This window comes from Scardinius erythrophthalmus (genome assembly GCF_964197995.2).
Source record: "Scardinius erythrophthalmus genome assembly, chromosome: 6".
Lineage (NCBI taxonomy): Eukaryota > Metazoa > Chordata > Actinopteri > Cypriniformes > Leuciscidae > Scardinius > Scardinius erythrophthalmus.
Window position 1 is genome coordinate 15,569,691 of NC_138226.1, and position 26,277 is coordinate 15,595,967.

The window sequence follows — 26,277 nt, forward strand, 5'->3', positions numbered from 1 at the left end:
GTTACGAATCGTGTCAAAGCAGCTGGTACATGGCACGACTGTCCTGCACGAATTTTATCTCGAGCCGGCGGCAATCACGTGAGCTTTCGCACTAAACACAGAGACCGGAGCTTTCAATGTTTCAGGCAACTATAGCTTCAGATAGAAAAATTACAGAAATGTGTGTGCAAATGATTTGTTGAAAAGCAGAGAACAGTAGCCATTCCTTTCAACATAGAGAGAGAGAGAGAGAGAGATAATGAATGAATGAATGAATGACAGAACCAAACACAATAAACAAGAACAGAATCCTGACATCCTCTCTTTGGGCACCCCATTGCTTAGAACTGTTTCCACCTGCACAACACAGTATAAGCTAATAAGAGCCATCTGCTGTGTCGGACGTACAACAGAGTACATGATAGTCAATAGTGCCATAGCTTACAGGGTGTTCACTGATGATCATTACATAATCTTGTACATTCAAATTCAAGTCAAGTCACCTTTATTTATTTAGCGCTTTTTACAATACAGATTGTATCGAAGCAACTTCACAGTGATAACATGAAAATAATACAGAGTTTATTTCTAGAAGAAAATGGCATCATCGTCCACCTTAAGTAAGGCAGATCAATAATATTGTTGAATATTAAATGTCCCCAACTAAGCAAGCCAAAAGCCAAGGCAACAGTGGCAAGGAACCAAAACTCCATCAGGTGACAGAATGGAGAAAAAAACCTTGGGAGAACCCAGGCTCAGTCGGGGGCCAGTTCTCCTCTGGCCAACGAACGAACAGTGCATGATTATGATTCAGGCAGCATTACAGATCAGAAGTCAGATTGGATCAGAACATTCAGAATATTATCCAGTTCCATCTGGTTGGAAGTCGGAGTTATCACGCCGGTATGGAGACGAGTTTGTTGAGGATCAGTGCCAATGGCTGTTGTGTCGATGAGGCCTTCACAGGGCTGATGAGGCTGGCACCTCAGGGATGCATCATGGATGGGTCCAGGCGCAGGTCCACCATCTGATCTGGATACAGGCCGGATCCGGCTGACTTCAGTAAACCTCGGAATAAACAGAAAGACTAACATTAGCGTAGAAGCCATTCTTCTTATGATGTAACGAGTACATCAGGTGTTATGGGAAGTGTCCCCCAGTTCCGGCTAACCTAATCTATGCAGCCTAATAATCAATTAACTTATTTGAATAATAGAAATGTAATGTTCTATATGAATGCCAGGTAAAAGAGATGCATTTTTTGTCTAGATTTTAAACTGACAGAGTGTGTCTGCTTCTCGGACAATGTTATGATGTAACGAGTACATCAGGTGTTATGGGAAGTGTCCCCTGGCTCCGGCTAACCTAATCTATGCAGCCTAATAATCAATTAACTGATTTGAATAATAGAAATGTAATGTTCTATATGAATGCCAGGTAAAAGAGATGCGTTTTTAGTCTAGATTTTAAACTGACAGAGTGTGTCTGCTTCCCGGACAATGTTAGGAAGACTGTTCCAAAGTTTAGGTGCTAAATAGGAGAAAGGGTCTACCGCCAGCAGTTGATTTTGATATTCTAGGTATTGTCAACTGGCCATAATTTTGAGATTGCAGTAGACGTGAAGGACTATGATGCATTAAGAGCTTGCTCAAGTACTGGGGAGCTAAACCATTTAGTGCTTTGTAAGTAGTCAGCAATATTTAAAAATGTATATGATGTTAAATAGAGAGCCAGTGCAGTGTTGACAGAACGGGGCTAATATGGTCATACTTCCTGGTTCTAGTAAGAACTCTAGCTGCTGTGTTTTGGACCAACTGGACTTTGTTTATTTTGCGTGCAGGGCAACCACCCAGTAGAGCATTACAATAATCTAGCCTTGAGGTCATGAACGTATGAACTAACTGTTCCGCATTTTTCATTGAAAGCATATGTTGTAATTTATATATATTTTTAAGATGGAAGAATGCGGTTTTACAGATGCTAGAAACGTGGCTTTCAAATGAAAGATTGGTATCAAAGAGCACACCTAGGTTGCTAACCGACGTCGAAGACTTGACAGAGCAGCCATCAAGTGTTAGACAGTATTCTAGGTTAATACGTGCAGAGGTTTTTTGCCCAATAATTAGAAACTCAGTTTTTTTTTTCAGAATTAAGTAGTTGGAAATTACTAGTCATCTAAAAATTTTATATCAGCTATGCATTCCGTTAATTTTGTGAATTGGTGCGTTTTGTCGGGGTGCGAAGAAATATAGAGCTGAGTATCATCAGCATAACAGTGAAAACTAAAACCATGCTTCCTAATTATATCTCCTAAGGGTAGCATGTACAGATTGAACAGCAACGGTCCTAGTACTGAGCCTTGTGGTACTCCATATTGAACTTTTGATCGATATGACATCTCTTTACTGCTACAAACTGATAACGGTCAGATAAGTATTATTTAAACCATGCTAGTGCAATTCCACTAATGCCAAAATAATTTTCGAGTCTATTTAAAAGAATGTTGTGGTCGATAGTATCAAATGCAGCACTAACATCCAGTAACACTAATAGAGAGATACAACCACGATCGGATGATTAGAGCAAATAATTTGTGACTCTAATGAGAGCAGTCTCAGTTCTATGGTACGGTCTAAATCCTGACTGAAAATCCGCACAGATACCATTTCTTTCTAAAAAGGAACATAGTTGTGAGGATACTGCTTTTTCTAGTATCTTTGACAGAAAAGGTCAATTCGAGATCGGCCTGTAATTGACTAATTCTGTAGGATCAAGTTGCGTTTTTTTAATAAGAGGTTTAATAATAGCCAGCTTAAAAGTTTTCGGTACATATCCTAGTGGCAAAGATGAATTAATGATATTAAGAAGAGGATCTATTACCTCTGGAAGCATCTCTTTCAAGTTTTTTCGAGTTTAGACAGTTATTCCTCTCCGATATCAATGAATGAATGAAATTTTTCCTCAGGGAGACTACAATGCACTGTCTGATGCGATACTGTAGTAGACGGCTGCATAGTTATAATCCGGTGCTGAAGCTTTATTTTTTGTTATTTTAGCCACTGTTTCGAATAAATACCTAGGGTTGTGTTTGTTTTCTTCTAAAAGTGTTGAAAAATAAGCAGATCTAGCAGTTTTTAAGGCCTTTCTGTATGCAATCGTGCTCTCTATCGTGCGAAAAACTTCTAATTTGTAAAACTCAAAGTATGTAAAACTCTTTCAGCAGGGAGACTACTGTACCCAAACAAATGCATTAGTTTAGAAACGACATGAGCTTTTGTAATGTGACTTATTTTTGAGTGAAACAGAATAATCAGCGAAAATAATTTAGGAAGTGGAGATAGTTAATAGATTTTGATGATGAAAACTTTTTACATGTTCTAATGAATCATATGCAGTATAACTACACATTTAAATTAGAAGTTAGTTAACATTTAAAGTTATCTTAATATTGTCTGGACAGCCAGACAAGTCTCATGATTGCATTTAAAAAAAAAAAAAAGAATACCAGTCATAATTTATTAATTTGCTCTTGACCTAGTTATGGTTTGTCTGGGTTTTTCTTTCAGAGCCTGCACCAGACAACGTATGCTGAGTGGTTCCTTTGAGGGTCAGCCAACTAAAGAGAGATCCATACTTAGTGTCCAGCATCACATCCGTCAAGAGCGCCGGTTTGGAAAGCACATTAACATGCTTTCACATATTCATCTGTTTAATTTATTAAAGGAGCACTGGATGGATGCATATTAATAAAGTGCACTACAATATGCTAGTGTGCACTGCATTAACCCCCTGTTTTTGGCACAGGTCCCTCAGACATGGCTCTACCAGCCAGAGAATCAGCAGAGGGAAATCCCTGGAAACACTCACTCAGGATGTGAGTACACACACACTCAGATATCATTGAGTAATAGCTGACAGTGCTATCTGTGTCTATCTGTGATCTCTGACATGCGTGTGAACTCTGCAGCACTCCAGCACAGTCCGTTACCGTAACGCTCAGCGTGAGGACAGTGAAATCAAGATGATACAAGAGAAAAAGGAGCAGGCTGAGATGAAACGGTATTTCTGCCACTCCATACACTTGCCTTGGCATGTGATCAGTTGAACAGATTTTATCTCCTCTCCCCCTCTCCCCAAACAAAACATGCCATGTGGGAGTTATTGCACCTTATCGTTCTGTATGCTGATGGTGGCATAGTGCCATTGATATATGACATCAAGACATATTGCATAGAAGCAAAGCTTTTGTTTCTGGTTGGCTGTATTTTTTTTCCATGCACAGAGGGACTATAAATGTGAAATAATTTTAGCTGATTTACAGATACAGAATGGTTTAAGAACTAATAAGGTCCCTTCTGTGCACCCAAGATCTTTTTGATAAAATCAGTGTTTGCAGCACATGAGATTTCAAAGGGATTTATTGATATGTCTCTGATGCTTTTTTTTTTTTTCATTCACAGAAAAGTCCAAGAGGAGGAACTTCGGGAAAACCATCCATATTTTGACAAGCCACTCTTCATCGTTGGTAGAGAGCACCGCTTCCGAAACTTTTGCCGAATGATTGTGCGGGCACGTTTCAATGTGTAAGACCAAAGCTAATACAAATCCATTGCATTATATTATAGTTACAGTAGCATTTTCATCCGCATTAATGAGATCAATGACTAATCCCTTTGTACCATAATCACAGAAAATAATGCCATGTTGTTTCACAAACTGTTGTGTGTATGTGTTTTCCATTTCTTTGCTGACACTGTGTTAATGGGCTTTTTATGAATAGGTCTAAAACGGATCCCAATACAGGCGCAGTGAACAGCACAAAATACCATCAATTATAGTAAGTCTGTAAATGTTTAGGGCCTTTGCACTATGATAGCCTGATAATAAACACAACGATTTTTTTTTGTCTTCATATTTAAAGGAAAGGGTAGTGAAATTCAGAATAAAACATTATAGCAGCATACACTTACAGTACAGGTACATTTATACTTACATACACTTGCATTACTTAAATGTAATGCAAATGAAATAATACATTATATAATTGTAAAATATTAATACATTCTGGTAGAATTTATTTTGAAATAGTGAAAAATTACAAAAAAAAGTACAAAAAAACTCAAAAGTTAAACAACATATTGAAGCTTTACATTAATGAGAATATGGAGGAGAAATGTGAGTAATTGTCATGAAAATAATGTCAAAATAATGGTTGCATTTCTTTTTTCACATTTTTGGGGTCGTAAAGGTTTCCTTATGATTCCTTAATTAATATGTCTAATTTGATTCTAGAAATTCAATATGAGATTTGGCTCTGTAAAGTTTTGCCAGGGTGAGTTAGTGTGGGATTAGATGAGAACTTTTCGGCTGCATTGTCCTTGAAGGATTTCACCAGTTCCAAAGATCTGCAAAATTAAGACATTTTACACAGCAAAACAAATTAAGACAAAATTTACACAAACTCAGACTGTAGGAAAAGAGTAGGAAAAATGCAGGGTAGAAAAAACTTGTTTTGGCACATTCAACCTGCACTAAACCTTGCATGTGTGTGTGTGTGTGTCTGTGTGTTCTCCAGTGATTTGCTGGGCTTGGTAACCTATCTGGACTGGGTGATGATCGTGGTCACCATCTGCTCTTGTATTTCCATGATGTTTGAGTCCCCTTTTACTAGGGTCATGCATGTCCCTACCCTGCAGGTATTCTAAACCCAACCGGCCACCATTCTATCCCACACAAAACATCCAACTAACTTTTTTACCTGCAAATATTCCTCATCTCTTTCCTGAAGGCTGGTCATCATGTCTCATTTCTGTTGCAGTCCAGCACTTTTGATTGCCACTCCCAACTAATTTTGCGATTTTACTTTTGAGCACATTTTGTTATGATCCCCACTGATTTAGGCTACTTTGGAATTCACCTATGTTGACTTTGAATGTGAATGTTTATAGGGTGCCTCTGTTTTAAATATTTTGTGTTGTCATTTATGATACAGAAAGATTTAACTGATTGACCTGCTGCTCTTGAAAGTCTTCTTTCTTTTGTATGCCGGCCACAGTTCTGTGTCCCGACACTCCCAGTTTTAAAACCTGGCCAACAAACAAGGAAATGTTATGACCTATTACAGTATTTTTGTTATGAGGAAATATTATTGACATTGCTGGCTACAAATTGAATGTAGAGCTTGTTTGTTCCCCAAAATCATGTCAATAGTACTATTATGTGTCATTTACACTTGTCTTTCGCATAGAAACTCACTTTAATAGTCACTGATTTGTAGGTAAAAATAATCGAAATTCTGATTGGATGATTTCTGTTTATTGCCTTAGTATAATACAGATAAAAAATGTGACTGGTAACTCAATGTCTATAAAATACAGATAAACACACCTGTGATCATATGCTCTTTATTAATGCTGCTACATTGCTTAGCTTACTATATATAGCTTACTGTTAGACTGATTAACTAATATTACTTTGTAGAAGAATTGTTGATAAATTGCCAATAAATGTAACTTTAAAAGAAATAAGCCTCTCAAAGCTCTATCTTGCTGGAATTTACCACAGGCTTTTGGCATTTCGTCTTGCGTTGTGCCTAAGAACACCACATACCTGTGGTAAAATCACTGAAATGCATGAAACACCACTAATTTTCATTGTATGCTATTGTATACTAAACAACACCTTTCCCTGCAGATCGGAGAATATGTCTTCGTCATCTTCATGAGCATTGAGCTGAACCTGAAGATCATGGCAGATGGTCTGTTCTTCACTCCCACTGCAGTCATCCGAGACTTTGGTGGCGTCATGGACATCTTCATCTACTTAGTAAAACTCCAATCTCATCTGCTCTCCTGTGAAAAACCCACTTTCCGATGCATGTGAATGGCAGCCTTTGATCTGATTAATCACTTCTCTAATGAGGCTCTGAAGATCCCTTTTTAATTACCATAAACAGTACTTTACTTAAATGACCCAGTCACATCAATTTCATCCTGTTTTTAAAATTTAAAATTGAAAAAAGAAAAAAATTACATTTTAAAAGAATTCGGACAGTTTCACATAAACATTGTTTGCATTTAATAGAACAGCCTACACTGCCAATGCTGTCTATTTCATAAGGAATACTTATTGCATTTATATTAATAAAGCAATATAAATAAGCCATCGCAAAATCATCTGCAGTTAGTGATTTCACATTCAAGATCTGGAATCAGGGAAGAGCTGTGCCCTTTAAGGAGATTTTTCTGCCCACTCTGTAGGTCAGTCTGATCTTTTTATGCTGGCTACCAAACAATGTGCCCCCTGAGTCTGGTGCCCAGCTCCTCATGATGCTACGCTGCCTACGCCCACTGCGTATCTTTAAGCTGGTGCCGCAAATGAGGAAAGTGGTTCGAGAAGTCCTCAAGGGTTTCAAAGAGATATTCCTGGTGAGTAAGCAAACAGGTCCACTTCCTGCCTTTAGTCGAAGTAAAAAGAAAGCAGAGATGACTGGTTATTTGATTGTTAATTCTACTAAGATATATATTGGTTGTGCTAAGATTTTTGCATAAAGTGGTCATATTACTGTATGTTCTTTTAACATTTACTTTTTTACGTTTTACATATGTTTTGTTGTAGCATTGTTTCATTTTTGGACAAAAAGGTTTGCATTCTGAATCATAGTGTATGTTTACATAGTACATCAAACACTTTTATTTTAAATTCATCGTGATATGTCCCCTTTAATTGCAAGGCAAGAAGCTCTCTTCTTTGCAGTAGTGGTATGTAATAGATTAACTTGGCAGTATTTGTCCTGGAGATTTTTTTATGGACCTTCTTCATTAAAGCTTTGCTCCCCTCGGGTACTTTTCTGTGAGCTTATTATAGTGTTACTGTATATGAAAGTAATGCACTGACCAGATTTTGTGGGAAAGCCATTTTGCCGTAGACTGGATTATTGATTTCCCAAACAGGTCTCTATTCTTCTTTTGACACTAATGCTGGTGTTTGCAACCTTTGGGGTGCAACTCTTTGCTGGAAAACTTGCCAAATGTAATGATCCCCATATCTCCAGTAAGGTACAAGGCAATTCTTGCAACTTTTCAAATTGTGTTCAGAGTGGAGGCTCTTCTGTACTTCACTAAAATGTTGTGCATTGTGGACTTTTTAGGAAGACTGCCACGGCATCTTTAGAATCAATGTGAGCATTTCAAAAAACCTGAATTTAAAGCTCAGGCCAGGGGAGAAGAAACCAGGATTCTGGGTGCCAAGAGTTTGGTATGAAACAGAACAAGAATGTTCTCTCTCTCTCTCTCTCTCTCTCTCTCTCTCTCTCTCTCTCTCTCTCTCTCTCTCTCTCTCTCTCTCTCTCTCTCTCTCTCTCTCTCTCTCTCTCTCTCTCTCTCTCTCTCTCTCTCTCTCTCTCTCTCTCTCTCTCTCTCTCTCTCTCTCTCTCTCTCTCTCTCTCTATATATATATATATATATATATATATATATATATATATATATATATATATATATATATATATATATATACATATACATATACATATATATATATATACTGTGTATATATATATGTATATATACAGGGGGACTTTACTCCATCCTGAATACGAACATTAATGATACCTCAAACTGTGACTTGTTGAGATGTGTTATTATTTTCTAAGCAGTTTTTTTAATTGTGTCTGTCCAATGATAAAACAGGCATACAAACCAATAGAAGCACACTGAATAGGGGAGCCAAGTCATATTTAGGGACCAGAATATCATCAAGTCTAGTAAGGGCCAGTATACAACCACTTACACTCTAGAAACTCCTCAGAACAAAATAACAAATACATTGTTACACCCTTGCAACCACTCAGAATACTCTTAACTACTCGTCAGAAGAAAATAGTGACTCCACAGCAACAAAGCTACATACTTTAGCAATAACTTAGAACACGTTAGCAACTGCACAGCAATGCCCTGACAACCACTCAGAACACTTTAGCAACTCCTCAGAAAAAATAACCACATTGGAATGCTCTGGCTACCAGTGACTTTTGTATGGGCGCCATTCAAATTATCTTTAAAAAACTTTTCAAATTTAACATCCATTTAAAGCAAAATAAAAATGGTCTTTTTGATATCAACTTGACTAATGAAATTAGAACATTTAAAGAGAAAAATTGTTTGGTCATAAATTTTTTGCTTTTCACAAACAAACCAAATTCAATTTCTTTTAAAAGCACTGAATAATTCAACACAAATTGAACCTGTCACACCTTAAGTGTTGAGATGTTTTTGAGAAATCCCTGTAGTAACATCTCATCTGTGACAGCACAAACCCAGTATGATGAATGCTCTCATTGCATAAACAGCACCACATTTTCATCATCTTTCATATTCATTTTCCCCATAAGCAATAGTCAGTGTTGCAGTACAGTTGTACGGTTTGTCGTGGGCGCATAGCAGGGGGCTGATATATCTTTCCCGCAGGCATAAACACAAACAACACACAATCATACACCCACACACCAATGAGTCTGTTATTGCTCTAGAGATTTGTGGCAAAACAATGGCAAATTATTTGTAAGACATTAAATAATGAAGACCACCAAAACACACAAATGGGTCCATTGCACTTCTAGAATGGTCAAAGTTGAGAGAGAGAGAGAGAGAGAGAGAGAGAGAGAGAGATTTTGACTTAAGTTCTTTCATTTACAATAAATAATCTACTGAATCATGAACAGAAACACAACAACATTCTTCTTAAACAAACATAGATCTCACAAAGTCTTTAAATATTAAAAAAAAACACCACAATTTAAACATACAAATTTAAAAGATCATCATAAGTAACCTCACACATACAATAATTAAAAGCCCATTTGAATTGAAACCTTTCTGTATATCTCAATAAATGGATCTCTTTCTTATATATAGTCCTAAATATCAATCTAATAAAAACAACTGTAAACACTTGTCCCAGTCTATGACAAGCAAGTAATCAGGTGGATGTAATCAGTACGATTATGTATTATTAGTCAAGGCAATGGGAAATTTTGTTCATGGTGAGATAAAGGAGACTAAAGGATTGCCCTCTGGTGGAGATCATGAGCACTCCAGCTAGTGGTTGTGACACAGCCCATCTGAACATCCCCATGGCGGAGCAGAAGACCACCACAACAGAGCAGACAGGTCAGCAGACAGCAAAGAACACAGAGGTTAGGGTTGTCCTCTGGGGCCGTGTCAAAACAGTCAGGAAGTTCAGTAAATGGCCTCCGTGGCCCTAACAGGGTAGGCAGGGCGTTCCAGATTGACCTCCGTGGTCATGACATGACAGACTGAGAGTTCATAGGCGACCTCTGTGGTCGTGACAGGACAGACAGGGAGTTCAGGGATGACCTCCATGGTCATTTCTAGGCAGATAGGGAGTTCACAGACAACCACTGTGGTCATAACTGGACAGCCAGGAAGTTCTCAGACGGACAGTAAAGCAGAGAATTCATCAGTGGTCTCCTTGGCCATAGCAGGACATACCAAGAGTTCAAGAACAGTAGCTGCCACCTTAGATAAACTAGGTCAGGTGCCTCGGGTTTCTCCTCAGGAGAAACTGAAGATGCGTCCCAGATACATAGAATGACCATTGCCGTAACTGGAAGTGCAATCAAACGTGGGAGAACCTCTGAGACCCCCAGACTCGATACCACTGGACTCAAAGATGATGTCAGGTCCACTGAGATGCCAGCTGCTCGCACCAACATCAACGGCAAAAAAATGTTTTGGGGAAGTGTTTTCCTCTACCTGCCCCACAGTGAGGGGAGAACCGCTTAATGGGAAGGTGTAGTCCAGGAACTCGCTCAGCAATCCTGGAGGACCATCACGGATCATTGTGGATTGTAATGGGTTGTTGAGTCCATAGCAGGAGAAATCAGTGAGAGCAAAGTCTGGGATATCATTGAAATGATCAATGTCCAGAAAGTCCTTAATGTGGTCCTCGAGTGAGCAAGTTTCTTGGCAAAGGCAGACTAGGGTGATTGCTGGATCCATATTGTGGTCTGGATTTCAGTCGGCTGCTGGATCTATATATGGCGAAATCTTTCATTACATAGTGCTCTGAGACTTGGGTCGGAGATCCAAACGCAGCTTTATTAAGGGTAATCCACAATTGTAATACATATAACAGGCATAGGGTCAAAAACCACTGGGCAAACAATCCAGATAAGTCCAAGACACAGACAAAAAGAGAAATCCTGGGAGACAGGCAGAAGATCAAAATTATGACACGGAAAACCAAAAATAGTGCTCAGAAATGCAGTGTAACACATACAAGACTTCGCAAAGAATGAGTGAATACACAGGGCTTAAATAGGCAGGGGTAAAAGAGATAATAACACACAGGTGGAAGTAATCAGAACATGATTAGTCCAGGCAATGGGTTATGGGAAATGTAGTTCATGGTGGGATAAAGGAGATAGAAGGAGTGGATCCTCTGGTGGATATCATGGGCACTCCAGCTGGTGTCTTAAAAAGTGGGATCAGTCATTCACAATTTAAAAATAAATGAAAAAAGTTTATTATTGCCTACAAAAAGGGCACTACAATACCATGCACAACCCACCACTGTAGAATCACCAGTTCTTTTTTCAATGGGGGCTTATACAAGGTCCTCCTGCTTCCTTTCGGGAAAGGATCTGACCCAAGCACTTTATGCCATTTTGAATCTTTAAGGTTTTCAAGAGGTAAAAGTTGTAACACATTTACACACAGTTTTCTTACTGGTGTCACTGAACAATTCTAGCTGAGGTGTTTTAAAGGTAAGCAGACTTCCTTTCACTTCCTGCCATGTCCTAACTGCAGCTGAAATTTTAAACTCTGGAAAAGCCGAGATAATGTATGCTCTTCTTAAAAAAGACTTTCAGGAGAAAAAAATATAATTCTGTAGAAAAAAATCTTTAACTTTGTTTAACAGCTTTTGCCCCAATTGGACTGACTTTATATAGGTATTTAAAGCTAAGTTTTCTGCTGACAACCATCCATTTATTACATTTCCAACTTTGGTTATGCCTGCATTCCAGATGGTTATGCCTGCTTTATAGATGGTAAAAGGTCCACATCTATTGCAGGATTGCACAAAAGAGGTTATTCTCTCAGCCACAAGCCTTGAACACTACTTAGTTCTCTTTAAAAATTTGAACACTTTCCATGCATTCAATATTGATCTATAGAAAGTTGTCAATTCTGTTAGATTAAGATTCTCAATGTCCATGAGAAATAGGTGATGATCTAGTGTCATGCTGCCTGCACTTCTCAGTAGTGCACAGGCTATTTCAAACCAACACATGTCACCATACAGTAGTCTCTGGGCTGTCTGAAGTCTAAAGGCTTTTATCCTTGACTTTATTTCCACTAAACATTGATCTCCTCCTTGCCTGGGCAAAAACAATACCGGTGCTTTCACCAATATTGTCCACACCAAAAATAGTCTATTTAAGATTTTTTTTATTTTTTGTACAATATCTTATGAACTTATTTTTTGTTCAAGTGTAGTCATCTTATGTCACCAGGTTATTACAAATTAGGATCCTTCCCCCATATGACAACAGGGGAAGCAGCCAGTCTAACTCTTTACAATCCACTCTTATGTCATTTCCATACACATTGTGGAATGAGAAACATATTGTTGACAGAAACCTTTAATATGTATTTCACATTGAAACGGCAATAGCAGCTCTTATAAGCTCACTTTTCCAAACTGCAGTCACCTGTAATTAACTTGTAATCAGAAAAAGCTTTAGAAAAATTGTACTATGCAAAAGTATATTTTTCATATTATCTGATACATCTAAACGTGCAACATAGACTGCTAAATTTCACCCAAGTATATGGTTGTTTACCTAGATTTTACACTCACACTTCAGAAAAAAATCAACTCAAACACTTCAACTCCCACTTTTCCTTTTGTCTCATCCAGAAATCTATTAACTCATTAACCAGCGCTTCATTTCAGAAACACCACTACCGCTTTATTCATACGTGAAGTAGAGACAATTTTATCAAATCCTATTTGTTCTACTACCAAAAGCATATTTTCAACATTTACACCAGGTTCAGGTACACACCTGCACCCATTATGGAGCGATAATGGTGGTGTTCCCTGTACTCGAGGAGACGCCATACCAGCAAACCACACCACATGGCTGGTTTTCACCAACAAAGTCATCTTTCCTTACTTTACAATCCACTAGCTAACAGGAAGGGGAAAACAGAAAAGCCCGAAAAAAGGCACAGGCGCTCTCACACGTGCAATCTCACGCAACAACCCACTCCCGAGAGAGAGAGAGAGAAAGAAAGAACAGTTGTCGCACTTTTATCTTTGAGCACTTTGCGTGGTAACAGGAAAAGAACAAGGCCTTTGTTTCGCTAGGTATTGTGTTTGTGTTCAGCCCGTAGAGCAGCATGTCCTCTCTCTCAAACACACAGACACACACAGAGACAGGCAGACAGACATTTTGGTGCATGTTTCTTGACCTTAACCAACTCAGATGAATAGTTGACAAAAATACATTGTTTGTAAGAGACACATTTTAAAAATGCCTTTTGAACACATTGCTTGGTTTCATGTTATTGCTTTACAAGGAATATAACAAATAATTGTCTGTTTCATTTTTCACCCAAATCAAATTTTATGCTGCTGCTTTTAGGGCAAACCCTCGAAACTTCAATTTCGATAATGTGGGCAATGCCATGCTGGCACTGTTTGAGGTGCTGTCACTGAAGGGTTGGGTGGAGGTGAGAGACGTCATCATACACAGAGTGGGACCGGTAAGTTACTTTTTTAACAGTGACCTCTATACTGATTAATCTGGACTGGACTGATCATGACCTTTGATTGTCTCAGATTCATGGCATCTATATCCACGTTTTTGTGTTCCTGGGCTGTATGATTGGGCTCACCCTTTTTGTTGGTGTTGTCATAGCCAACTTTAATGAAAATAAGGTAGGGCAGTTTTCTTACTGTTAGTTGATTAGTAGATATGTTTGTTGGCTGTTCCCTAAACATATGTGTTAAATGTGTTTGTTTAGGGCACAGCTCTTTTGACTGTGGATCAGAGGAGATGGGAAGATTTGAAAAGTCGTCTGAAGATTGCTCAGCCACTCCACCTCCCCCCTCGCCCAGGTAAGTGCTCACTGGAGGTCTCCACAATTAAAATGTCTATTTGTGCATCGCCATAATGTTGCCTTTTGGACACCATCATGTGTTTGAGCAACAGGGATGTATAAGTAGCAAGAATAATACTATATTTGAATTGCATTAAAGTATAAACTACATCACACTGTTTGATATTTTGTTGAGGTATCATTGAAAACCAAAGAGACATTTCGGTGGTGCGCAGATAAACGTCACCAGTGCAGTGATTGTATTATAATTTCAGCAGCAACCTCTCAGTCTCTCATCTCTTTCTTTCCCTTTTTTCCCTCCCTTCATCTTCCCTTCTTCCGCTAATGAGCCATCCCTGCTTTGCATGTGTTTCCTGAAGCATTTAATCAGCTCTCTTCTGCCGTAGTAGAGAACAAACTAAATTTAAGCTTTCAGCGGTGGGTACACCCCCAAGGCAATCACACACTTGATGATAACCACTCCACTTCTGAGTCAGAAGTTATAGCTGCCTGTAGTATGAATGACTTTGGGCTCTGTGGGCACCTTAGAGCCAAAGAGAGAAGAGCGATTCTCCCTGTGTCTCCCGTAGATTGACTGGCTGATTGATTTGGCAGTCGCAGGCTCTGCAGTGACGGTGGTAGCTCGTTGTTTTTTTATGTTTGACTGCCGTTGACTCGTCTGGAAACAGACACTTCAAAGACATGTTTCATAACAGCAGGAAAGAATAAACACAATTATCATAGTAGGCAATTATCCAGGCATATTTAATGTGGCAATTAGACACAAAAAATGCTTCAGTCTACTGACATGTTTGATTGATATGTTTTGAACCAAACTCCAAAGGCTGCAATGGACAGATTTTCAGTACTTTTCTTTTCTAGTCATTAAGTACGTCTGACTTGTTCAATTATCATTTTAACCAATAGAAAAAATGCGGAAGTTCTTTGTAAATTACAAAAGAATTGTTCATCTATGCCGCCTTTGTAAACAATGGACTGAACCAATGGCTTTTCACTATCAGCATGGAGGCAGCATGCTCTTCCTCCAATACTGATAACTGAAATCTAATTTTGTTCAAAGAAACAAAATGCATTTTGTAAGCCACACTGCAAGTTACACAGCCTTCCCACTTAAATTAAATTTCACTCAAACCATGATCAACTGTGAATAGTTGTTTACTTCCTTTCTTTTTACTTTTTCTACCACTATCAAGCATAATTAACATCCACATATTCAGCTGGTCTTAGCAGTCTCAAAAAGCAAACATCCTTACTATTATTACTACTACTACTACTACTACTACTACTACTACTATTTAGGGGTCTAAGCATCGAAGGTGGTTCTTCTTTATTTTTCTGCCCAAAACGTGTATGGGCGTCAGAGACCTTAAATCGTGATAAATGTTATAATAGTATGTAAATAATACTAAAGTAATACTACTGCAATAATTTTCAGTGCATGCCATATAAGAACTAAAATAAGGGATAGATATAGAGAGCTGTAGACGGCATTAGGCAGAGCTTCCTTTGTGCTTCCTGCCAGGTAGTCTGCACACTGGAATAACAGAAAAATCAATACCTTAGTCAGCACTCGGTAAGAGTAACCACATCAATTCCAACTCTATTGAAACCAGCTTCAAATAATCTGTCTGCATTCTGTGGCTGTTGAAATGAACTTGTGATTACAGTGCATGATGAATGACACTCAGACTTTGTGACCAGCTAAAAGACAGCAAAACGATGATGTGGCGGATCTGTAAAAGCAAGGCCAAGGGTAAAGCTCTTACTGAGTGCATTGAATGAACAGTCGAGACGATTTTCTCTCAGTGAGTCCTTTAAATGATGATAAAAGAGAGCACAGAAATTATTCTGAAGGTCAGGGAATTTTGACCAGGTCTTTGTTTTATAACCACAGTACCGGTTCATGCTGAAAAGCCCTAATTTTCTGTTCTTTCAAAACTGAAATTCCTTCTCTTGCATTTTCTAGAAAACGGTGGATTCCGTGCAAAAATGTACGACATCACCCAGCATCCTTTTTTCAAACGAGGTATCGCAGTGCTGGTGTTAGCACAGTCTGTCCTTCTGTCTGTTAAGGTGAGGAGGGTTACAGCAACAAAACATATTTTTGTTGTATCTTAGCACTAACATAACAAATTAATTAGTGTGTATGTGTTACAGTGGGATGTACTTGACCCGGTTACTTTTCCCTTGGCCACAATGTCTGTGGTTTTCACTTTCATTTTTGTTCTGGAGGTAAATATGTTACAGTACATTTTTAAATTCCGTTTCCTGTTCTTTCATGAGTTCTTCCTCTTTTTTTACTGCCACAAAAAAAAAGTTTAAAAATTCACCAGAGGCTTTGCAGTTCTTGAGGTCTTTTGGAAGTATTGTACGGTCATGACAGAATGAATTCCTCTGCTGCAGGTGACTATGAAGCTGATAGCTATGTCACCAGCCGGATACTGGCAGAGCAGGAGAAACAGATATGACCTACTCGTCACATCCCTGGGAGTCATATGGATCATTTTGCACTTTGCTTTACTGGTACACACTAAAATGTCATGCATTTTCATCAATGGGATTTTATTTGTACCTTTTACCTTAATGATTTGAGTTCCTTTTTCTTTTTTAATTTCTTGCACAATTACTATTAGGCGATACAAAAATAAATAAAAGCACTACACATTTTTTTTTTTTTTTCAGATTAACAAAATAATTAAGGAAAACAACAGCTTATATATTTGGGTCTTCTGATGAATTACATGTCTTAAAGGAAACAATCTTCCTCTACTTTTTTAAATTTTTGTACATCTTCAATTGTTATACAAAAGGTTAAATAATTTCTAGTAAACTCCAGTACCAAAATTTAAACTTGAGGCCTATCATGCGTGTCAGACCAAAAATGCACTGCTTTTTAAAAAGTAGAAAAACCAATGATCTGATGTTGTTTCAATTCAGATTCACAAAAGCTACAATTATTATGATTTAAATGTAACATTCATGGTTTTGTTTTGTGATGTACAGTACAGCACTTTGACTCAACATGTGTTGACTTTAAATGTACGTTATATTACAAAGAAATGACTTGAATTTCTCTTTCTTTAGAATGCTTACACATACATGATGGGCACATGTGTGATAGTATTCAGGTTTTTCACCATATGTGGGAAGCATGTGAGTATGCATAAATGATTATGCTTGTAAAAATATTCAACATAACATGAAAATAATTTTTCCTTGTCCACTTCAAACCGTATAGTGCATTTCCTCCCCCACTGAGCTGTCTTGTATTTACAGGTGACGTTAAAGATGCTTTTGCTAACTGTGGTCGTCAGCATGTACAAGAGTTTCTTTATTATCGTGGGCATGTTCTTGCTGTTGCTGTGCTACGCTTTTGCTGGCGTCGTCCTTTTCGGCACTGTCAAATACGGCGAGAACATTAACAGGTGAGCCGTCTTATGAAACACAGAAGCAATGATTTGACTGTGTCAGCGTACCAGAGGCAAGATTTTTAACACACTTTACTACTACCCACAGCGCTGATATAATTGGTGTTGTCTAAACGTTTTGCTTGAAGGCCCTACTTGTATTTGGGAGAATCAGTTTTCAGGTGAAGCTGACAGCATGAGAGGAAGTGACTCTGCGTGAGCTGTTACCTTTTCCTCTCTCGCCAACAGGCACGCAAACTTCTCCACCGCGGGGAAAGCCATCACTGTACTGTTTCGAATAGTCACAGGTGAAGACTGGAATAAGATCATGCATGACTGCATGGTAAGAGATTGGATGGCAGCTCCATTTTGCCCGCAAGCAAGTGTCCTTGCTGTTAAAATCATTAAAAAAAAACTGTAAACAAATCATTTAAATGTATCAAATAGAATTGCAAATATAACTGAACAGCATCGTGTTTCATTCGACATACTTCTGAATGATTTATTTAAATCAAAACACATCAGCTGCGAGCCCCATGTGTTGATTATGTTTGTTTGTCTGCCTTGTTTCCCAGGTGCAGCCGCCATTCTGCACTCCGGACAAACATCGCTACTGGGAGACAGACTGTGGAAACTATGCTGGCGCCCTCATTTACTTTTGCTCTTTCTATGTCATCATTGCTTACATCATGCTCAACCTGCTCGTAGGTAAGCACCTCTTTCCCCTGACTGCAGGCACAATATCCTGTTCCATCTCCCAGGGTCCCATCTAATTTCCTCCCGCTTTAGACGCTAGCTAAACTAGCTCATAAAATACAATATCACTGCTCATTATTCTTCCTGACGTCCTTCCATGTTTATTATCCCTTTTTTCCCAGAACAGAGAGGTTCCTCCCTCTGAAAGTCTTTCTCTCGTACTTTTATTTAGCAAGGACAGGAGTGATTAAATTGTTCAAAAATGACAGAAAACACTTTTCTATATCAAATAAATGTTGTTCTTTTGAACTTTCTATTATTAAAGAATCCTGAAAAAAAATTTATTACAGTTTTCAAAATATTAAGCAGCACAACCATTGTGATAATACTAAGAAATTTCAATGTATTCAATGTAAAAAGTTAGTATATTAGAATGATTTTCTGAAGGATCATTTGACACTGAAGACTGTAGTAATAATGCTGAAAATTACAGGAATAAATTACATTTTAAAATACATTTATAATCAAAAGTATTCAACCCCCATTGCAAATCGCTCAAGCACAACAAATATTTCAAGTGGTTTTCCCAAATTCAACTGAAAATGACTTCTATAGTCTCAAAATGATTCAACCAATCAAGGAATTCGTTAGTTGTACCAGGTGTGCTTGAACAAGAAAACATGAAAAACCTGAACTGGTTATTTGAGTGTCACGTTTGACCTGAATGTTAGAAATATGGTTTAGTCTAAAGAATGGTCCAAAAAAGATAAAAGAAGATATCATCGCCCTTCACAAACAAGGAACAGGATACAAAAGATAGCAAAGGCACTAAATGTTCCTAGAGACACCGTTGGAAAGCATAGTTTGCAAAGTTAAATGAACAGTGGTTACACTACCTGGACAGGGCAAAATAAGGAAGCTATCGATGGCTGCAACTAGATTTCGGAGAAACCTCAGGTTCAGAAAAACTCTTGAGTGACTGCAAAAGACCTGCAGCAAGACTTGGTGGCAACAGGCACTGGGGTTTCAGCTTGCACAAAAACACATGCGGTTTCCATTCCAGAAATCCAAGATGTACACCACTACTGACACCAAAAGCTCAAGAAAAGTCGGCTCCAATTTGCTCAAAATCATATAAATAAGCCACAGAAGTTTTGGGATTCTGTTCTGTGGAGCAATGAAACAAAACTGGAACTTTTCGGCCCTGTGGATCAGCGGTATGTCTGGAGGAAGAAGAATGACTCATATGCTGAAAAAAACACTCTGCCTTAAGTTAAGCATGATGGTGGCTCGGTGATGTTTTGGGGCTGCATTGCATCCTCTGGCACTGGAAACCTGCAGCGTGTGGAAGGCAAGATTGATTCATTTTTGTATATCAAGAAATCCTAGGAGAACACGTCATGCCATCAGTGAGGAAACTGAAGGCCATTGCACATGGGGAATTGAATTTTGGGAAACCACTTGAAACATTTGTTGAGCTATTTCAGTTACTTTTGTTTGATTTGTTCATTGCAAACAACTGAAAGTCTGTAAATTATGCCCAAAATTCTGTATATGAAAAAACTGTATATTCAAATATAAAACAGTTAACCCGTTTAAATTGTAAGATTTTACAATATAATTATTTTTACTGTATTTTTTTAGAAAATAAATGCAACCTTTGTGAGAAGAGACTTAAAAAATAAAAAAATAAAAATATTACCAGCCCCAAACATTTGAACGTTATTGTAATTAAAATTTAATTTTTCCCAATCCTGCTAGCAAGATTTCCATGGTTATTGTGATCCACTTGCTAGACCAACTCCAAACCTGCAATAAATAGCTTAAACCAGTAGTAACTGAGTTATCGTCTGGCAAAGCTTCATTAATAACTCATTTCCAAAGGGGCGTCACCAACAGACGTCGCTCAAATGCCTCTGGGCGCAATTGGATAGACCCAAAACCAATCTGAGCGATCGTCATCGTGTAAAGCCATATGCTGCGTCCCAATTCGCCTGTTACACTACGCCATATGTACTCTTTTTGTGAAGAAAAGGTATTTACTTTTGAATGTGTAACAAAAAAGTAGGCAAGCTTTGGGACATACTACTTCGTCATCTTTATCGGACGGATCTGTCCGTGTGCATCCTGTCATTTAAACTGCCCTGTCAATCATCTTGTCACAGTTAAAATCCTCTATTAAATCTAATTTAATTTCCTACCGTTTCGGAGAGAAATGTAGTAGCACGTTCATCTGCCAGTGGGTCTTTCATGGAGACTGTCCTCATGTGTTTGCAATTTGAATATAATAATGCATTTAAAAGTTTGTGCGCTTCACCAACAGACGTCACTCAAATGCCTCTGGGCGCAATTGGAAAGACATAAAACCAATCAGAGCATTCGTCATCGTGTAAAGCCCACCTCAACCTTTCTGATTGGTGCCTCGATTTGGACGGATTAGAAATTGGCTTGAATGGGCTCTTTGCCAGACTACTTGCAGAGCAAATCTAAATTTGCCGGAAGTTTGTCTGGTTTTTCCAAGGCTAATAAACCAGCAAAATCATAATAGTGTCAGCTAGTCTTTTCAATAGGGTGAGGCCCGAAACACTCTCTGCACAGTGATTGTATGACTCAAATTTATGCTCTGAAATGTTACTCAGTGCATTATGCGTTGCATTCCCATCATTGCCACAAGGGGTGCTATAGTGGGCATTAGCATTAACTGTCAACAGCTTGACATTTTAATAGAGGCATTTAAAGGTACTGAAAAGCCCAAAGTATACTTTGGCCGTCTGTGTCCGCACACCATCCGTGTGATGTAATTTTCGTCATCAGGAGGGTCCACGGATGAGGTGTGCGGACAACAGCGCATTGCAGCCAAATTTTTGTGACCGCGCTGACGGAGCTGATTGCGTAAAATGAAGTATACCCAGGCATTTACTCTATCACCCCCTTGAGGTTTATTACCACCACAGAAATGCAAGAACACAAAGTGTGTACAACAGGACCATGTCCTTGCAATGCATCAGCCAAGTATGCATTTGCACACTTATTTAGAGTGTTTTCAACCTTATACTCAAGCACTGAGAGCCTAGCTGAAAGCTAACCCAACCCTAATCACTTTATCTCCCCCTCAGCTATCATTGTGGAGAATTTCTCTTTGTTCTACTCTACCGAGGAGGACCAGTTGCTAAGCTACAACGACCTGCGTCACTTCCAGATCATTTGGAACATGGTGGATGACAAGCGGGAGGTGAGGAGGAGGGGACGTGCCTGTGATCAGCGGCTGTCAGTGGGGATGATTTTGAGTTAATACCCATGTGTGCTCTCCGCACTGGCTCTGAAGCTGCAAATGAATGAATCACACGCATCGACATTCTCACCTCCAGAATAATTGGAGGTTATTACTGCCTGTCACAGATAGTGAGAGGTGTTGAGCTGTCATCTTCATTAGGTGGAAACAGCCTTATTAAGAGCAGCAGAGAGAAGTGCGTGCAGACTTGACCTCCCCCCGTAGGATTAGTAATATCTGCTCGTGTATATGAGTTAAATGAGGCACACCAGTCATTTTCTGGCCTTAATGAGTCAAGCTGGGATCAGCTAGAAACACTTGAAACCATAAGACTGTAACAGCTGAGCACAGGAAGGACTAGGTCCATAATTAGAGACATGAGCTCTGATCCAAAATCCAGTGATCTGCTTCGGAATCATCCTGACTGTGATGGAACCTCACAAAGCTGATTTGTAACTCTGCATAGGCAAACTGAAACCAAAAATAATGTCTTGTTCTCTTGTGATAAACTGAACCATTGTAAAGTTCTTCGACAATAAGCTGCCCGCCTCTCGAGATTTTACATTATTGCTACTCTAGCATCCTTTTTGGTCATGGTCAAATCTCTGACATGTTTACCTGCTGTAGCACACTGACACTGAAACAGTCAAAACGCATCAGCAGAGAAGTGCTAATTAAATGTCACTGTTTCGGTCAGTGATTTTGGTCCTCCAAAACTATTTTGGACGAAACCAAAAGACTTTAATTTATAATGAATATTGCTATTTCTATTTCACCATTCAGAATTTATCACAAAGCATTCTGGGATTGCCTACTCTAAGGATACATATGATGCTTCCTTAGAATTTAATAAAAGGAACGTGCCTTTGATCCCTTAAAATGCTGTCTAGATAGACAGCCCACTAGGAACAGAGCGATAGTCTTTTTTTTTTCGCTGTTTGAGCAGGTATTTACTGTTATGATGATATATGAAGTTTTCTGAAACCAACGTCAACAATAGGTCTGGATGATTTTTATACAGGGAGTGATTCCAACCTCTCGGGTGAAGTTTCTGCTCCGTCTGCTGAGAGGTCGTCTGGAAGTTGACCTGGACAAAGATAAGCTTCTCTTCAAACACATGTGCTACGAGATGGAGCGTCTGCACAATGGAGGAGATGTCACCTTCCATGATGTACTGAGGTTAGAAAGAACTGTGGTATTTATTAGAGCACATTTTCATATTATGATAAATCAAAATGTCCTATTTTGTAATAGAGTTACTATCAAAACTCTAATCTTCCTCCCCAGCCCAAAGAGAACAAAACCTGAAAGGGTCAATCAATTGCTATTATGTTGTTCATATTGGTCCCTAAGCTTGTTCTGTAGTCTGTTTAAAATCGTTGAGCGTGTATGTTTCAGCATGTTGTCATACCGCTCGGTTGATATCCGGAAGAGTCTTCAGCTGGAGGAGCTGTTGGCGCGAGAGCAACTTGAATACACTATAGAGGAGGAGGTGGCCAAACAAACCATCCGCATGTGGTTAAAGAAGTGCCTGAAACGCATACGAGCCGTGAGTCCACACAAACACAAACACCATGGCTCTCACACTCCTGAGAGTCATGACATTTACCTGACTTAACTGAAAACAGTTCAGCGGTTTGACAATGACTCCATTCACTCTACATATCAACGTGGCCCAAATCTGATTTCACATTGAATCTGACATTGCCAATTTCAATCTGGCCCACTTTAATATGTGGAAATAAATCTGATATGCAGTGGGACCAGTCAGTTTGAGAATTCATGCAATATTTATGTAAATCTAACACCACACCTTGACATTAATGTAACCTTTATCAGTAAAACTCGCCCAGACAACTTTTTCCAGCTTGTGCAGCTGTAAATATCACCAAAGACTGAATATGTACCAATACTGTTCATTCATATTACTCTGAATGGGATAAAGTGTAATTTGTAATACGGCAGAATAAGTCCCATCTTCTAAATAAAAGAGGCAATCGTGTCACTGCAAATGTTATTAGAAACAATCAGTGTCCTGAGCTTGGAACTGCACATGCACATTGGCTGGACCAACCTGAGATATTTGTTACACTATTTGAGCACAAGAAACAGCATACATTGGGACAGATTTTGTTACAAATTTAAAATGTTATTAAAATTCGAGTTTGTTGAGCAGTTTTTTGAGATTAATACAAAGTCCTTTACTCAATCTGGTTGCAGTCACGTCATTCTCTATAGAGCACAGCTGATTGGTTCCTGCTGTATCAGTAGCCAATGAGCTCGCTGCTCAACCTTCAAATATTCAGACAGCATTTGATGTAGCAGTGCAGCACTCTTTCAGAAACCCTCCACCTTCCCCAACTCCACCGGTATAGATCTGCTATGGGTTATACATGTATGCTATATGGTATGTTAGCAGCATGTGTTCTATGCTTACAGCTGCGTGTCGTGTATGTTTTGGCAGTAGAAAGTCCCATAAATGCAGAAGCAGTGTAGCAGATCTTTTCCGCCAAGACCAAACATATCAACGTATCCATTACCATGTCAAACACTCACTGTTGTAAGAATTGCATGCCCAAAATAGCTGCCTGGAGGCATTGCATATATAGCCACAGAGTGAACTGACTTTTCTTGAAAAGAACTTTGATATCTCTTCTCGAAAAGAAATCTGATTTGAGTAGGAAATGAACATGGCCAGAGTCAAAGCTATAAAACTCACACAGATCCACTGATAGGATCACTGATGGCATATTCAGCTCAATTTCCTTTATTGTCATTGTGCAATAGAATTAGTCCCATATCGGCATACTGGCACTGCGATAGATCCTGATATTAGACATGCAGGATGAACTGAATGAAAACACTGACATCACCTTCCTTCTTCAGAAACAGCAGCAGTCATGTAGCATCATTCTCAGTCTGAGAGAGAGCCAACAGCAGGATCTCCGCCGCCTGCTCAACCCTCCCAGCATTGAGACCACCGTCCCCAGTGAGGACACCAACGCACATAACCATGACAATCCCACTCAGCCAGAGGTAACCTTACCAGTGTCTATTCTTGAAAGATTTTGTGTGTCGTTGAGTCTTCATTCTAATGAAATGATTTAAAATGATTTTCCTGGTCCTGACCCAGCAGAACAGTGGCCTTCAAACCTTACTGAGCCCCACCCTGTCAGACCGCAGCGGCTACCGACAGGACTCCGCCGACCGACCCCAGAGGAAGCTGGGACAGTGGCGACTGCCTGCAGGTCTATACCAAACTTTATATACTTTTACTATTACACATGCTTGTTACATTTACAAAATGATTGATTTTATCCTAAGCAGCTTACAAATGAGAAAAAATAACATGATGATAAAAAAAAACAATTGCAGAAATTATGGCAACACAGTTAATGTTACCATAGTATATGTCTATATGACAGAGACTTTTCCAGATGTTTAGGTATTATAAAAAAATATGCATAAGTTATAAGACTATAGAGTTAATGAAACGTCGTCAATCGCTGGTAACATTTTTATGAATACTAACGATGCAATGTTGTGAGAACATGAACAAACGTGAGCAACACTCGGGACAGAAGAAAGTGCGAGAAGACACGAAAGGGAACTCAATTTGTTTCTCTGTGTGTTCAGACAGTACATGAATACTGAATTGAGCTCTCTTTTACGTGTTCAAACAAAATGCCCATCTTGGCAAGAATCCTTGTAAACAGTCAGTTATGTCTTAAGTGAACATAAACAGTTGAGAGAGAAAACGTGAATCAGCATATTGGATCCGTGCATTCGCTCTTAAAGTAAGAGAAGCCTAATATTCCTGCTGCTGTCTGTGTTTTTAATTTGATTCAAAGAAAATAATCAAATAAAACTTTGATTCTAATACAAATTAATTCGATTTCATGGTATGTAAAAAACATTTATTTCTGGTAATTTTTTTTAAGTCAGTGGCAGGTTTGGCAAAAAGTTTGTTTTAGGCCCTGCTTCCCATGTTTCTTTGAAAGGGGTTGGTAAACAAAGACTTGTTTATGGTTTAATATTCCATGTAATTAGTATTCTGCAAATTGCCGTGTGTGTGTGTGTGGCTGGTTAACCCGTGACTCACATCACAGTCCTGTGTTTCTCCCGCAGGCCGCACAAGTGTGAAGTCCATGGTGTGTAAGATGAACCCTGTGAGTGACGAGGCCTCCTCGGGGTCTGAAGTCAAAAAGTGGTGGACTCGTCAACTGACAGTGGAAAGTGATGAAAGCGGTGATGACCTCATTGATATTTAAAGCAAAACTGCTGACTAATTTTCCAGATTTTCCGCTTAAGAAAGGATCATTCGGCTAAATCTTTTGTATTCACTTAGCGTAAGCCGCGATCCTTTGTATTGGCTTCACGTAGGTGTTTCTATGCCGCTTAAAGCGCCACCTGCACCCGTTCGAGACACCTTTTGCTCATTCAAATACATAAATATCGGTTTAAACCATGTTAATGATCACTCTACTGTGTGGAAATTTTTCAATGAGCAGTATTTTGTCAATGGGAAATATGTATGATGAAAGAGCAGCTGAAATGTGTCCTCAGGAAGTTTATGTAATGTAATATAAGAGGCTAATAATCTAGATGTAATGGTTAGGCAAATGCACATGCTTAATGTGATGCACCTAACCAAAGCCATAGCGTTCTCTTTGTTAGTCTTTGTGCCACCATAATTCATCTTCATGACATAGTTTGTAAGGTCCACAATTATCTTGTGTTGTAAATCTGTGGGTTTACGGATTACAAAATG

General features: G+C 38.8%; 1 protein-coding gene across 1 annotated transcript in view; it reads left to right on the forward strand.

Moving 5' to 3' along the window:
- Positions 1 to 25,777, forward strand: part of nalcn (sodium leak channel, non-selective) — a gene marked incomplete at its 3' end in the record, with an annotated part of 123,920 nt that extends 98,143 nt beyond the window's left edge. Inside the window, exons 21-46 of the mRNA XM_081367917.1 lie at positions 3,546 to 3,647; positions 3,784 to 3,853; positions 3,947 to 4,038; positions 4,440 to 4,562; positions 4,760 to 4,816; positions 5,555 to 5,675; positions 6,673 to 6,804; positions 7,239 to 7,406; positions 7,932 to 8,036; positions 8,129 to 8,235; positions 13,655 to 13,775; positions 13,852 to 13,950; positions 14,037 to 14,130; positions 16,099 to 16,205; positions 16,290 to 16,364; positions 16,536 to 16,655; positions 17,217 to 17,285; positions 17,409 to 17,557; positions 17,789 to 17,882; positions 18,115 to 18,247; positions 21,352 to 21,467; positions 22,528 to 22,685; positions 22,905 to 23,055; positions 24,393 to 24,542; positions 24,643 to 24,754; positions 25,635 to 25,777. Of these exons, the coding sequence (XP_081224043.1) occupies positions 3,546 to 3,647; positions 3,784 to 3,853; positions 3,947 to 4,038; positions 4,440 to 4,562; positions 4,760 to 4,816; positions 5,555 to 5,675; positions 6,673 to 6,804; positions 7,239 to 7,406; positions 7,932 to 8,036; positions 8,129 to 8,235; positions 13,655 to 13,775; positions 13,852 to 13,950; positions 14,037 to 14,130; positions 16,099 to 16,205; positions 16,290 to 16,364; positions 16,536 to 16,655; positions 17,217 to 17,285; positions 17,409 to 17,557; positions 17,789 to 17,882; positions 18,115 to 18,247; positions 21,352 to 21,467; positions 22,528 to 22,685; positions 22,905 to 23,055; positions 24,393 to 24,542; positions 24,643 to 24,754; positions 25,635 to 25,777 (2,968 nt within the window). The remainder of the gene's footprint in view (positions 1 to 3,545; positions 3,648 to 3,783; positions 3,854 to 3,946; positions 4,039 to 4,439; positions 4,563 to 4,759; positions 4,817 to 5,554; positions 5,676 to 6,672; positions 6,805 to 7,238; positions 7,407 to 7,931; positions 8,037 to 8,128; positions 8,236 to 13,654; positions 13,776 to 13,851; positions 13,951 to 14,036; positions 14,131 to 16,098; positions 16,206 to 16,289; positions 16,365 to 16,535; positions 16,656 to 17,216; positions 17,286 to 17,408; positions 17,558 to 17,788; positions 17,883 to 18,114; positions 18,248 to 21,351; positions 21,468 to 22,527; positions 22,686 to 22,904; positions 23,056 to 24,392; positions 24,543 to 24,642; positions 24,755 to 25,634) is intronic.
- Positions 25,778 to 26,277: the final 500 nt, after the last annotated feature.